The 14,345-nt window shown below is 38.5% G+C and overlaps 1 protein-coding gene across 5 annotated transcripts; it reads right to left on the minus strand.

Moving 5' to 3' along the window:
* Nucleotides 1-438: 438 nt before the first annotated feature.
* LOC138349510 (uncharacterized) lies at nucleotides 439-13,608 on the minus strand. Of its 5 annotated transcripts, XM_069317953.1 has the most exons (10): nucleotides 13,504-13,548; nucleotides 12,292-12,431; nucleotides 10,305-10,556; nucleotides 8,337-8,593; nucleotides 7,781-7,865; nucleotides 3,063-3,177; nucleotides 2,166-2,262; nucleotides 1,480-1,548; nucleotides 1,155-1,232; nucleotides 439-591 (listed from the first exon to the last, which is right to left on the minus strand). In XM_069317953.1, the coding sequence occupies exons 4-8, from the start codon at nucleotides 8,438-8,440 to the stop codon at nucleotides 1,485-1,487; spliced, it is 465 nt and encodes a 154-aa protein (XP_069174054.1). In that variant the 5' UTR covers nucleotides 8,441-8,593; nucleotides 10,305-10,556; nucleotides 12,292-12,431; nucleotides 13,504-13,548; the 3' UTR covers nucleotides 439-591; nucleotides 1,155-1,232; nucleotides 1,480-1,484. The 5 variants fall into 5 exon arrangements, with proteins under 5 accessions (XP_069174054.1, XP_069174056.1, XP_069174058.1 ...); XM_069317955.1 differs by lacking the exon at nucleotides 12,292-12,431 and having other exon boundaries at nucleotides 13,504-13,608; XM_069317957.1 differs by lacking the exon at nucleotides 10,305-10,556.
* Nucleotides 13,609-14,345: the final 737 nt, after the last annotated feature.

Consider the following 14,345-nt stretch of genomic DNA (forward strand, 5'->3'; position numbering starts at 1 on the left):
TTTCATACTTTCCTATCAAGTTTTAATATCTAGCCCATTATAATTAACTTTTGATTACTGGAACCAGTGTTCCAGGTCTGTCATTTAGTAAGGTATTGGTGAAAACCATATTGTATAGATGTTTTAGTTTGACTTAAATGTCAACTTATTTTTTGTTACAACACTTCCACTAATCTTTCAATGTTGCTTAGCCTTAAATGTAGTCCCTACAATTGTTAATTTTACACTTGACTAAAATTAAACTTAAATCTAAACTAACATTACTAATTTGCAAAGTATCTTATCAGCTTAATCCAGTTTGGCATTACATGCAGAAAACTCTGAAGTTAGTGATGTCAATTAATTTCACTCTAGTAAGTTATTTCACAAGTTCTTTGCATCAGTAATTTCCAGCATGATAGAATCTTTGCTAATTTCAGGATAAAGTACAGTATAAAGTTTCATTGCAATATTTATTTAATAGTTTACAGTGTAACATTGACTATTGTCTATTTCAGGTTGTGGGAAGCTGCTCCTCCTAGATGCAATCCACTGAAGACTCAAAGATCAACAAAGGGCAGGGAAAACCAGAGTACCAAGGACAACATCCACCTGTAAAGGAAAAATAAAGTATATCAAACAGGGACACTCGTTTTATTAACACTAACACCTATCTAGAAGCACCAAAACCCCTAAGTCCCTATCTTTTAAGATAGGCTCAGCAAGGCCTATCCCTTACTTCAATTTCAGGCAGGACTTGTTGGCGGAATGAGTGCATCACATCTTTTGGTTTAGTGCCCAACATGATGTACATAAGCTTTGTGTAAAGCCTATGTACATCATGTTCCAGGCACTAAACCTCTGGATGTATCCACTCTTTCAGTGAACAAGCCCTGTAGTGATTAACAATGTTTGCACATTGTTAAGGGTCCCTACACCTATGCAATTCTAGTCCATCTATTGGATGGGTAGTAGAGCAGGGCTCTGAAAAAGCCAAGCCAGGGAAATCTGCAGGACTGCCTGGTCCCCTTCTATGAAATGGGGTAGGATCAGTACAAACTGCATCAATCCCTGCAGGTGGTAACAGTAGGACTTTGGTACACATCTATAAATGGACTAGATGAAAGAAAGTAAATTAATTAGTTGACATAGCTAAAACACTTAATTCCACATACCAACTTTCGTAGATTTGCAGAGTAGAACAACCACACTGAAGCCAGTCAATGCTTTGATATTGTAATCTTCCATACCACCTGAAACATTTACCCAAATTAGCTTGTTAAACAAGATTTTACATAAGCAGGTTCCTTTAAGATTGTTAGAATTCTCCTTTAATGCTAATCAAGCAAAAACATTAAACTTAGTTTGACTAACCATAAGTTCATTAAAGTCACTAATATCTCTCGGCAATTTATTTTATCTACATGTAAGCATCATTTCAGATTATCTTCAGCCATAATGAGTGATTGTTTAAGTTATAATGTTTACTACCACACTCACCTAATTCAGAATGTCAAGCAATTAACACCTTCAAACTCAGGGCTGAAGTTCGACTTTCCCATCAATATTCTGGAAGACAATATCTATTTAAGCTTCAAATAAATAAACCAAGTTGAAGTACAGTTACCATTCAATATTTAATTTGTGTACTATACCATCATTAAATGATTCTTTAATTTATGAACATAGCCTTTTAAGCTACAAACGTAGATTAAATCCATGATGTCAGTAGACCTCCCAGTTGGGATTCTTTTACCATGTTGTGGCACAGTCTTAAAGCACATCTGGGATCCTCCGACATAAGTTTGAACCCCTCATCACAGCCATTGTGCATTACAAATATCACATTGTGATTTGCGTAATTTATAAATGAATGACTTTTAGCCAAATAATTAAGAACCATGCAAACAAATTAAGATTTAAATAAAACATTTCATAAAATCTTTAACTTGAAATTTATGCCGTTTAACAGTTAGTGCCCAACTTTATTCACAAATTTAAAGTCCCATTTATTCTATTCAAAGCAAAATTCTTGCAAGAATTAACTTTAGGATATAGTACCCACTAGTCAAGGCCTTAAACTAGTTTGTTTCAATTTACCCAATTTCAAGGCCTTCACAATTTCATTAAATATTTAGGTAAAAATTATGTAAACACATTTTACCTATTAAACTAAATAAACTTACTTTGGCCCTCTAATTCTGACAACTATGCTACTTTCTGTAGCATTTAACACTTCCAGCGATTGTTCTGCAACTGTTCCTGAAGTTATGTCGGAAGGACCTGTCAATGGAACATTAAATATGGTTAATAAGGTTTTGCATAGCAATTTCATTTTGTTTAACTTTAAAATATTTGTCATTTTAAAGTTACACTAACACATTATCTACTTCCCCCCCACCATATCTAATTTATAAATTAGAAGATAGAGCACTTTGAAGTCCACATTTAAGGTTTATATCCTACAAAATTTGCATTTCAAATTTATAGTTTACGATTCCCCTCCCCCATACATCTTTGGTAACATGTATTTGAAACATGCCAAGCAAACTCAAGAGTTGTTGCTATTTATGTCAAAAAAAACAATACGACAGATCTTTCATTCTTGTACAGCCACAAGCATGCGTACCATTTAGCCCAATAACTTTATTCCATGTTACCCCAGAACACTAAAAATTTAACTAGGTACCAATTTTACACCGTTAAACAGATGATACAGTTACTCGCCCAGGATTCATGCAAAATCACTCTTGCTTGCGGATCAAATGGGATTTAATTTTAAATAGATAAGCAAACTGTACACAGATCTATGTATTTGCCACTTTTAAAGAACTTAAACCTCATTTAGTAAAAATTTATAAAACCCACCAAACCGGGAAGGCTATGTAGTACCACCGAGTGTGGAAGTTTAAGGCACGAGATTCAATAACGTGTTTAAGGAAAATTTGAAGATTAGAACCACAGCTAACAAGTGAGAACCCAGTTCGGTTGTGACCTGTACTGGCTCCACCAGAGTACCACAGAGGTGGTACTCTGCTAGTACTCTGCTGCTACCACCTGCTAGTCATAGGGAATGAGCTTACCCACAATATTGCAAATCTTCCAAATCTGCGGCAGAGGAGTATCTGACGTAATGGTGGAAACACTTCCAACTCCCGCGCCTCGCTGTCCAGGTGGTCCAACAGGCCACTGCACTTTCTGAAACAAAATATAAGAATCAGCCAGCGTCAGTCTTTTCCAGGCTGCACACTTACAGCCGACAACCCTAGCAGTCCAGGGAACGCACTTCCGTGTGCCCTGGGAGGTAGAGCAAGGAATAGAGGGTAGCATCGAAGACTAATGAAAACGAGGAGGGTGCAAGGAAGAGGTAGTAAGGAGAGGTCACACTAGCACAGAGGGTGAATAGGTTCTAATCACCTTTGGCAAACTGCCACCTAGGGAAGGAGAGGGGAGGGTGAAAAGACAAGGGAAAACAAGGATGGTGAAATGGTCACTTATGGAGGTTATGAACCCTCCACGAGATATCCAAGTACAGAGACGATCAGAGAAAGATCAAGACAGGGAAGAGAACGAATGGTTCGAGAAGGCCGCCTCGGGTGTGTCAACATCACCCCAAAGGGTATGTCGACAGTTAAAATAACCCAACAGGAACACCAGCTCTGTTAAGGAGTCCAGGAGGTTCCTGACATCAGGAAGGGAAAGAGGGACATTTGCGGGAAAAATTTAACAGACTACATTTTAGTAAAAACATGGCCAGCAAAATAATGGATAGGACATGGAAACAGTAGGACAAAGGGATTATCAGTACGAATCAAGAGACCAATATAGTTATGGGCCCCAGCAAGTTCAAAAGGGGGGGGGGGGAGGGGAAGGGGAAGAAAGGAATAACCACGACGAGCACCAAGCATCGGCTCCCAGAGACAAAGTGGTGAAACCTAAACAGAAGTTGGAGTTCATGGGAGTTAGCATAAAACCCATGAATATTCCATTGAGGAATTTACATTATCAAAAAAAAATAAAAGGACAGCAACAGAACAAAGAAACAAAGGTAAATAACACAGCATATTAAAAAAGCTAAAGATCAGAATAAGGTTTAGCGGGCCATGGGTTAACTTAGTAAGAATGGAGGGAAAAAAAGAGCAGGACACCAGAGGCAGATTGACAAGGTTCAGGGAGGGGGGGGGGGCTGTCAAGGCCAGGAGGATAGGGGTAGAAACTCTAGGTCAGCGACCAAGAGGAAATTGGGCCAAAAGAAACTTCCACATTAGGGACAGGGGGCCCCAACCAATAAAATGGGGAGTAAGCATTAGTTAGGGGCGAGGAAGAAAGGAATGCCGTCTCTTTTCTTACCCGCAGGGGGAGGAGGATGGAGAGGAGCCAGGCTTACGTTTCTGACGGACAAGTGTTCCAGTAACATCGTACTGGCCGACTGACTAGGGTCTTAAGTGAAGAATGGGAATGAACAACATCAAGATTGCTGGGAGGATGATGACATCAGCCTGGACAGACAGGCGACGTGGAGGGCCAAGAGGTAGTGGGGAGGGACAGGAAGGATCGGGGAAAACGAAATGACTTGGCAGACAGGGTAGGAAAACGAAAGTGGGGGGGGGGGGGAATCCAGAAGGAGATTCACGAGAGATACCTTCCGACCCAGGACGTAAAGGAACAGGGAAGGTGGTGGGCATGTTCGGGTCCAAGGCCTAGAAATGGTTGTGGGACAAAGGTGGGAAGGACGAGAGGTAGAACAACGTGCGAGCATAAGATACGCCAGTGAAGGGGTGGACACTGCAAACCGTGTCTTGCCTCGGGAAAAGTCAAATGATCCTGGTGTTTCAAGTTAAGGACTACTTCAAGCTTTGAGTCTATACACGTGCGAGAGAATGTAGGGTGGGCCTCGCCGCAATGCAGGTAGCGAGCCCGGGGGATATGAGCAATCTGTCTTAGAGTGGCTATCGTCCCCACACATGGGGCAGAGAGAACCGAAGACTTGTGCATTTGAGGGCACCGTGCTCTAACTTGCCTCACTTATTACAATGAGTGAGAGGGGGGATGTACTCTTGAACAGGGCACCTGGCACCAGCAAGAATGATAGGTGGCTGAAGGGTCTTACTATCAAAAGGTGATACTATCAAAAGTGAGGTTTGTTTTTTAAAATCAATGTGTCGATATTACAAGATCATTGAATGTGAAATTATGAAATATTGTCACCTTGCAGATGTGACGTGAAACTAATCTGACAGTTGTGCGTTTACCCCCCCCCCCCCCCCACCCTACTCTGTCACGACAACGACAGCCAGAAAGGGAGATGGACCTCATTTAGTAGAAAACTTATCACTAATATCTACAGTATGGGCAATGATAATCTACACAATTGTGTTCTATTAACATTTTTTCAACTTTTAGCTTATGTACACCTACATTAAGTATCCTAATATACATGAACTTTGGTAACGACTTACTATAATGCCTTGTATACTTTAAGTTTGATGTTGGCGACTATATTACCAACAGGTAATATATAAATTAGATTTGAACTACCTTCAAAAACAAACATTTGCTATAATAAAGTAATTATAAAATTGAAAACCAATATAATAACCACCCTTTCACCAAGTTATGATCATTATTCTAATTAACACAATGTTGTACAATATTATAACTACAATATTCTCCAAAACATTTATTCAACTTGCCGACTTCAATGCAACAGGAATCTATCTTATCAATGTGGAGCGGTGATTATTCCTTCAATCCCATGCACCACACTACAAACTTGCAACCAACGTTTCTAAGTTATGTTTGGCTTTAACAACTACAGACAAGTTGGGACAAAAACTGCCTTGCATCACCTTGTTGCTCAAACAAGGTGAGCTGCCCAGAACACCAATATATTTATAATCTAGTAACAAGTAAATTTGTAGTCAAGACACAGATGGTGCCAAGAACCTTATTAAACATTCCAAAACACTGAAAAAGCTCGTTTCAATAAAATTAGAGAAACAACTCTAAAATACCACAATTCATCACTATTTACAATAAGTGACTGACTAACCCAGAGTTCTTAATAAAATTTTATTTCAATACATTGCAACAGCCATTTCAGATAATGCGTCTCCACCTGTCAAGAGAAAATATTAATACATTTTAGTATACTTTGTTACTATTAAGCTTACAAATTATGAACTTAGGTACTTCAATATTCATAAAGTGCTCTCAGTATAACAAGTCGCATTAGAAAGTTTATGAAACTTACAATAACACCAAACCAATAGATACAAATTAAAATAATTACATAATTTGACCATGCAAGGGAAAGTTTCAAGAATATAGTAACATTGCACTGATCAATGTCACATTTACCACTAATCTCACCCCTTAGTCTGACATTTAACATCTGACGGCCATTATGGTGTGTGCAATGAACATTTTAACCATTTAATTTTTATTATGCAACATGCTAGCTAAAAAATTACTGAACTACCAATAAGGACAAGTTATGAACTGCCTTAGCTACCTCATCCCTTGTTGGATTTTACCTCAATAAATTTATTTCAATGAACTTTGATTTTCCTCAGCCAATGGATCACCTAAGACTTGTGTACTTCATTGACAATAGAGTATATTTACTATAGAGACTATTGAGCCTGTATATCTAGTAGAGATTAATCATTACAGTGGCCAGTTTTCCACAAGTAAAATAAGATTACCTCTTAAAATAACAGCAGCCTACAGCATCAAGAAGAGCAATTTGAACGTTCGTCTTTACTACTCCAACAGGTATGGCCACAATTAACTTTCTGGAAATATTCACTCAAATTTAAAATTTTGGACCATAATTATTAAACTGCAGTACCACATTCATTGTGCATCAATGTTAATTGATAATTATACAATTTAGTATTTTAGTAGATTCAAATTTGTCTATGCCAAGATACTAGATTATAAACCTAATCATTGTCATGCCCTTTAAGACTGACAATACGTTAATGCTAAATTACAATAGGTACAACTTACAACCTTTAAAGTATTTTGACAAGGAAATATCTATGGGTTTGACAACTCTCCCAAGGGAGATACAAGCCTATGCTACACTTTAATTTCATTTTCTTTTAATTAAAAGTTATATTACCTAATTATTTACAACTTCCCAAGACCGAAGCTGGAAGATTCACCTCATGCTGTCAATCTTAGGAAACAGGTGCAAAGACTCGATATAAAAAGTAGCATTGGCATAATTTATAAAACTACAATTCACAATAGTAAAGACTGACCGACTACACAAATCTCCCTGGAACTACCAAACTGATTAATTTTATCTAAATTTAATGGAACAATTGCCTACTTTTGTAAGTACACTTTGCTCTGGTTATTTTTGGGTATCTAAAGTAAGATTCAGTCACCATTTCCATTAAATATTTAAAGTGTTGGTTCCCCCAAAATTATATAAACAAGGCTATCATGCAAATTAAGCTCCTAATATAGGAGCTCCAGCAACTCTGGATATATGGATTTTTTAAAGCTTTCCACACCTACCACACTACTGGCAAGTTAAAGCACATTTAATAACTTAAAATGGATAAAAACCAATAGTTTAAAAATAGTGAGAACGTCTTGCAAATTACTAAACGTCGCAGAACCATATATTCTATTTTTTGGCCTGACTTTAGGATGTTAATTTATGTTTAAGTGAAGGGTATGAAGCCCATACAAAAACGGTCATCAACACATGTAATTTGAAGACAAGCTAATTTAAAACTAAAGCTTAACATGTGCAGCATAACATAAATGCTAAAAATATTACCTTGCCGTAGATCACGAGGAGGACTAAGTCACAATCACCAATCATAATTGCACGAGTGGTAGCTTCAGTGAGAAAAACCAACACCCTGAAAATAAAAGTTTACACTTTAGAAAGCAGTTATACAACACTCATTCGCCCAACTAATCATACCAAGGCATGGACACTTTACCGATTTTATCCGCTTTAGAGGATATTTAATACCAGCCAATAAGTCATTCTTTATGAAACTGCTATTAATAAAAACGGTACATTGCAAGTCAGACAGGATGGTACCAATTTCTTCACTGAAAATCTAAGTTTGCAAAACTGTCAAGAACAATAAGTCGAGTGCAACATTAAAATGGTTTAAATAGAGACTACAATGCAGAACAAAACTAGAGATGCTTTTCCCCCCCCCCACCCACAGTTACAATCCAACGGAACAGTCCCACTAAAGCCACGAGTGCCAAGCTATGCTGCCGTTTAAGATAAAGCTTTACAAAATAAGGAAATGGAAAAGAAGGGGGTATCCGAGAAACTGCCAAGGGGGGGGGGGGGAAGGTCAGATTATCTGTACCTTTTACAGTTTAGTGTAGACTTTTCCTCCCCACAGGATCTGGGTCTTGTCCACTCCAACGTCGGCCAGAGTTGGTGCCGGCTGCTGTTTAGCATGGGTGCCATCTCATGCTATACATTACTTCAGGAAACTACTGCCTCACTCTTCGCCATAGGGTACATCAGCTCAGGACCTCACTAACATGTTGGGAGGCAGTCAAAGACTAGCCAGTCAACAACTTGGGCTGGAGAGCTGTAGCAGCCGAAACAATTTACCACCTGCAAATACAATTTAATTAAAGACTAAAATATGGCAAATTTTAGGAATATTTTGAGTAAATTTATGCAGGACCAAAGAAATGAAAATCACTCAAAACATTTAAACACAAAGTGGATCAGTTTTCAAATGGGCACCAGAAGGCAATTTAGTAATCTTTAGTAAATACAGATAAAATATTTGTTAAAAATACTGATCTGTCATTGTCCTTTATTTGACCTGTCAGTTTTTAATGGACCTATCCTTTCCCTAGTCTTAGTTCGATATAACTGAAAAAACCCTTTAGGATTTTACTTTACTTGCTCTGCTATGCGAACTTTAGTTTTTTTGCTTTCCTAATCTCTAACCAGTTTTATGAATTCCTGTTCTAAACCGACTTCCCCATGCTTAATCCTTTTGTACCAAGCTCTCTTTACCTACAAGGTTCTTTAAATTCTTCGTTATCCACTTTGGGTCATTAGTATTTGATCTATTCAATTTGTATGGTATACTACATTCCTGTGCTTTGTTTAGAATATTCTTAATCGAGTTATATATTAAATCCACATCGAAATCCCCTTTTACGTCACCTATTGCTGGGTTCATGTCCAAGACCGGCCCACACCCCATACCCAAGACTTTCCAATCTATTTGACCCAAAAAATTTTAGGCTATTAAAATCAGCTTCTCGAAAATCTGGCACTAACAGAATTTTCTCCTACAGGTCTATTCCATTCTATGCTAAATCTGACTTCTCTGATCACTGTTCCCTAGCTCACTCCCTATTTCGATGTCATTAATTTGTGTTTCCCTGTTAACACTAAATCTAAAATATTTTCCCGCGTTGGTTCCTTAATTGGATGATCCATAGATGTGTGGCCCCAACATACCATGTGTGTCCCCAACATACATGGCTACTCCCCCTCGTCTAATATATCTGATATAGTTTAAATCTATTTTATGTTCAGCTAATAGTCCTCTATTTTCTACATTCATCCATGTTTCGGCATGTGCAATAATCTTTCTGTGCAGACAAGAGCATTTAATTCGTTTATTTTATTTCTTAGACTTCTACTGTTAGTGCAATATACCCTAAGTGAATTGTTATTTTGAGGCCCTTTTCTTTCCCCGATCATTTTGCCAATTCTTTTCTCCCACGAACACATACTTTTATTACCTCCTTCCTCCAAATCAATTCCCATACCACTATCTACTAACAGTTTAAACCCAAACAAACACCTCTAACCACTGGTTCCAACGAGTTTGCAACAGCAACAACCCCAGCCCTCGATAGATGCACCCCATCACGAGCATACATTTCATTTCTTCCATAGAAGTGTTTCCAGTTGGCTATGAAAGATTGCATTTGATTTGCAATATCTTTCCAGCCAGCAAGTGACACCAAGTGGCCTCAACATCCATTCATTCATTACTCACTCCCTTTCTTTGAAGAAAGGGACAATCAGGATTCCTCCCTTGTTCCTAACTAATTCAATGGCTGTCCTGAATCTATTAGTTCCTCACTAACTCGTCCAACATCATTACCCTCTGCACTAATACAAATAATGGGTTTGTTCCCATTTCCCATCATAATATCATTCATGTTTCCAACAATATCACCAATTCCAGCTCCCGGATAACAAACCCTTAATCTGTTCCCCTATCTCTGGCACAAAACGTTCTGTCTAAATACCTCACCTGGGAATCTCCCACAACCAAAATTCGCGTTGGTACCTCCTTAACTTTCTGAGCAGCCTGAGGGGTCTGCGCTTCGCCGCTCCTCGCCGATTTCCGTTTCGAGTGAACTGCAGGCTCACCACAGCACTTGTCCAACACGGCAAATGAATTTGCTGTCCTTAGGGCGTCTGTAGGACGCCTTGTCAAGGTCTTCAAGACCCCTGTCCTTAGCAACTATCCACGACGAGGTCTTGTTAATATTTGTCTCCTCCGTTTCTTCCCGATGTTTCAGCCGTTTCAGCTGTCGTTCTGTAAGTATGCTTTAATATACCTACTTATCTCATCTCATTTTTCTCTTGTAATGTATCTATCATTTATCAATTCTGATTGAAATTACCTACTTAAAATTATCTGCTAGATTAAGGACCTGCCCGAAACGCTGTGCGTACTAGTGGTACCTTTGTACCTTTTACCTTTTATATATATAAATAAAATAAAAATAAAAAATAAAAATAAGTATGGAGTGCTGTAAACTAGATTACCAAGATTAAAGCTTTGGTATGGTGATGCAACACCTATTTAACTTCAGTCAACAGTATACATTGTTATCAACTTTGGCTTTCACTATTGAAATATTTTAATTAACTTTCTAGTTAATAGCCATATTAGCTTCCGATTAAAACTAGGCCTAAGCAGGTTAGAAGATAAGAATGAAGGTAACTTCAGAAGGGCTGTTGGCCCATACAATGCACAGCTCCTTATATCCACCCACTTATACTGAACAATTTACCTACGCTTGAAACTATCTAGGGATCACAAATCACAACGTGATGCATTAGATGAACAAATCCACAAGGGCTGTGACGAGGATTCTAACCTGCGTCCGAGAGCATCCCAGACGCTGCCTTAATCGATTGAGCTACGACATTGTAAGATTTTACCATGTGCTCAGTCTATTAAAGCAGAGTGATGCTCTTTGACGCAGGTTACAATCCTCATCACGGCCCTTGTGGATTTATCTAGGGATCCCACTTCCACATTGTTACGCGTTAATTTGTTCAACCAAAACCCTTTTGTCGAACTAGTATTTACCCAGGTCTTTCATAAAGCTAAACTATCCAATTCATACCCTTTGTTTCGGGGTCGTCTTGTGCATACTCTTAATACCCCATTAATATTCCCTTATGTCCATTTGCCCACGTTTACACCTATCATGTCACTAATTTTGCCTTTTTAGAGCCATGCATTTATGCCTTTTCAATCTTTTCATACAACACTTTCCCAATTTGTGGGGTTAACTCATCCTACGTTGAATGCATTATTTTATAGCCGTTCTATAGCATGCCAACCAGAACTGCATCACCTAAATGGGGCTTTAACAAGAGCAAGATACCTGGAGAATACCAGGCATTTTATTACTAGTGCTTTGACAAATCACCGTCCCATTTGCCCCAATTACGAACATTTATGCATTTATCAAACTCTGGTCCCTCTTGTAATCCACACCATCTACCTCTTATCTGTACTATCATTTCCTAGCCTCAAAACCTTGCATTTGTCAGCATTAGACTGCATCTGGCAATTATACCATTTCAAAACCATCCTCCAAGTGATAGCAAGTATTTCTTTCCCGATTTTTTTTTTATTTTGCAATTCTGCAATTATTCCTGCTCCAACATCTTCAACCGAGGTCCCAGAATAGCCTTGAGGCACCAACAATATTTCCTTTAACACCATTTATACTAACCACTTTGGTATAGCAATGCTCTAAACTTCATACACCACCCAATATTTTGAGCCTATCTTTTCCATTTGGCACTATCAAAAAAAAGTTTTGCTAAAGTCATGGTACACATCACAAACCTTATCACTATTTCATCAACTATGCAAGTGTTACATCATTAACAGCTAATAGTAGAACTATGCAATTTATGTACGATTTTTCCAAGAGGAATACAAATATTTGTAGTTTTAAGATTAAAGTAACTTCCCACAATAGACCAAGCTAATTGGCCGTTAATTTGACAAGGAAATTAAACCTTACCTTGATGTGCTTCCGGGGCTTAGCGTCCCCGCGGCCCGGTCGTCGACCAGGCCTCCTGGTTGCTGGACTGATCAACCAGGCTGTTCGACTTGGCTGCTCGCAGCCTGACGTATGAGTCACAGCCTGGTTGATCAGCTAACCTTAGAATAACTTAAAAAAATTCTTTAAAATTTTCGTTTTCCTTTGAAACTGGTACCACATTAGTACCTTCACACGTCTAGTACTGCCTGACTAATAAGTGATAAACCTCTCAAAGCTGCCCTTTTTTTAAGCACCCTGGCAAAAACTATCAGACTAGAGTTACCATTTGTTTAAATAAACCACCATCCTCCCTGGTAACTGCCGAATTAGCCAACCTGTACTCCCAAAGTCTTGTTCGGCTGATAATGTTTAGTAAATACAGAATAAAAACCTAGTTATCTCCGTTATCACTTCTGACAGTTTCAGATAGACTTCAAACTTTCCCTAATCTATTCGATACGTGACCTTTTGTCTTTGTCCTTAACTGAGAAGTACACTTAAAAACTCCAGCTGCACGTTAGGCGTAATTAAAGGGACGGCCTCTGCTGAAGAGGCTTTTTAAAAGCTCAAAACAATCAGATTAAGCGTCTAACGTGGTTGCTAGGACATGTTCCCACATAGGTATAAGCCTATGAAACCGAAGCCGTACTGTTTAAACCGCTTTCAAAAGTGCGGGAATTGACAAGACCATTACTACATGGCCTTTTCAAGGTCACTAGGGGTTCTGGCACATTTTAATTTTTTTCTTTTTAAATTTTGCCCCGAGGGGCGAGTTTATTGGGCAGCGCCACTCATCTTTTGAGTGGACACACCGCCATAGCAGCATGTACAACACTCGCCTAGAGGAAGAAAACCCGCTGGGTTCATCCTGTCACTTGTACCCAGACACAGCTGGAACTTTCCTTAACTGTCAAGTTAACAGCTCTTCAAACGAAGATTAACATCCATCAACCCTAAAAAAGCTTAAGTTATTCCGCAAGATAACGATCTGAGCAATTATGTTTCAAACCGTATGTAGCTTACACAGGTAATTTACTTTTATCTACACAATTTCCCTCCCCCCCTTTATATTACTAGCGATACCCATTAAATAAATCTCAAACAAAACCTAACTAAACAGCCTAAAATTGGTTATTACCACAAAAGAATTACAAAGACGCGCTTTAAAAAGCTAGAAGACTCGCTACTTACCCGCTAGTCTACCACACTGGCCTACACATCCTCTTCCAACACAATACATACAGTTACTACCGATCTTGGCCCGCAACAAGCCTCACATCACTTACTTTGTCCAGAAACATATATAGACTAGCAACTGACCATAACACTCATGTATTGGATATAGAATAACGCGGGGTTAATGTGTAGTGCTGCTGTCAAAATATAGATGGCGCACACCCTAATGGTCATGCCAATGGACTCACCTAGTTGTGCTTACGGGGCTGAGCTTCGACTATTTCTGCCCGAAACGCTTTGCGTAATAGTGGCTTTAGGCTTTGTATATACTAGCTCTATCAATAAATAAATCAATGTTTGTATCTCACCTTGTATGTATGTACTTTACCTGAATAAACATTTTGATTCTGATTTTGATTTTTGATTTTGATATTTGGTCCCGCCCCTCAGCTGTCAATCAATTGGTGTACAAGCTCCTGAACCTGAACCTTATATTCTTATATAACATCATTATGTTATATAAGAACATAAGAATTAAGGTAACTGCAGAAGGCCTATACGAGGCTGTTCCTATTTACCGTGATGAGTTTTTCCAGCTGGATTTTAATATTTAACAGTTTTGGCATGTACAGCTTCGGCACGTTTCCTATCACCTAATACATAAGAACATATGACTAAAGATAACTGCAGAACATATGACTAAAGATAACTGCAGAAAGCCTATTGGCCCATACGAGGCATCTCCTATTTATAACCACGCAATATCCCACCCACATACATGTCAAATTCAAAATTCAAATTGTTATTCGGGAAAAGTACATACATAGATGATGTGTTACAAACATAATGTTGGATTT

Source organism: Procambarus clarkii, chromosome 89, assembly GCF_040958095.1.
Source record: "Procambarus clarkii isolate CNS0578487 chromosome 89, FALCON_Pclarkii_2.0, whole genome shotgun sequence".
In the NCBI taxonomy this organism is placed as follows: domain Eukaryota; kingdom Metazoa; phylum Arthropoda; class Malacostraca; order Decapoda; family Cambaridae; genus Procambarus; species Procambarus clarkii.

Excerpts from the sequence above, each read along its gene's own strand:
- LOC138349510 (XM_069317955.1), bottom strand. The coding sequence starts at position 8,440 with ATGGCACCCATGCTAAACAGCAGCCGGCACCAACTCTGGCCGACGTTG. Across the intron at positions 7,866-8,336 it reads TCTACACTAAACTGTAAAAG|GGTGTTGGTTTTTCTCACTG; the intron begins GTACAGATAATC and ends TTTTATTTTCAG. Across the intron at positions 1,549-2,165 it reads GTCAGAATTAGAGGGCCAAA|AATATTGATGGGAAAGTCGA; the intron begins GTAAGTTTATTT and ends ATTGTCTTCCAG.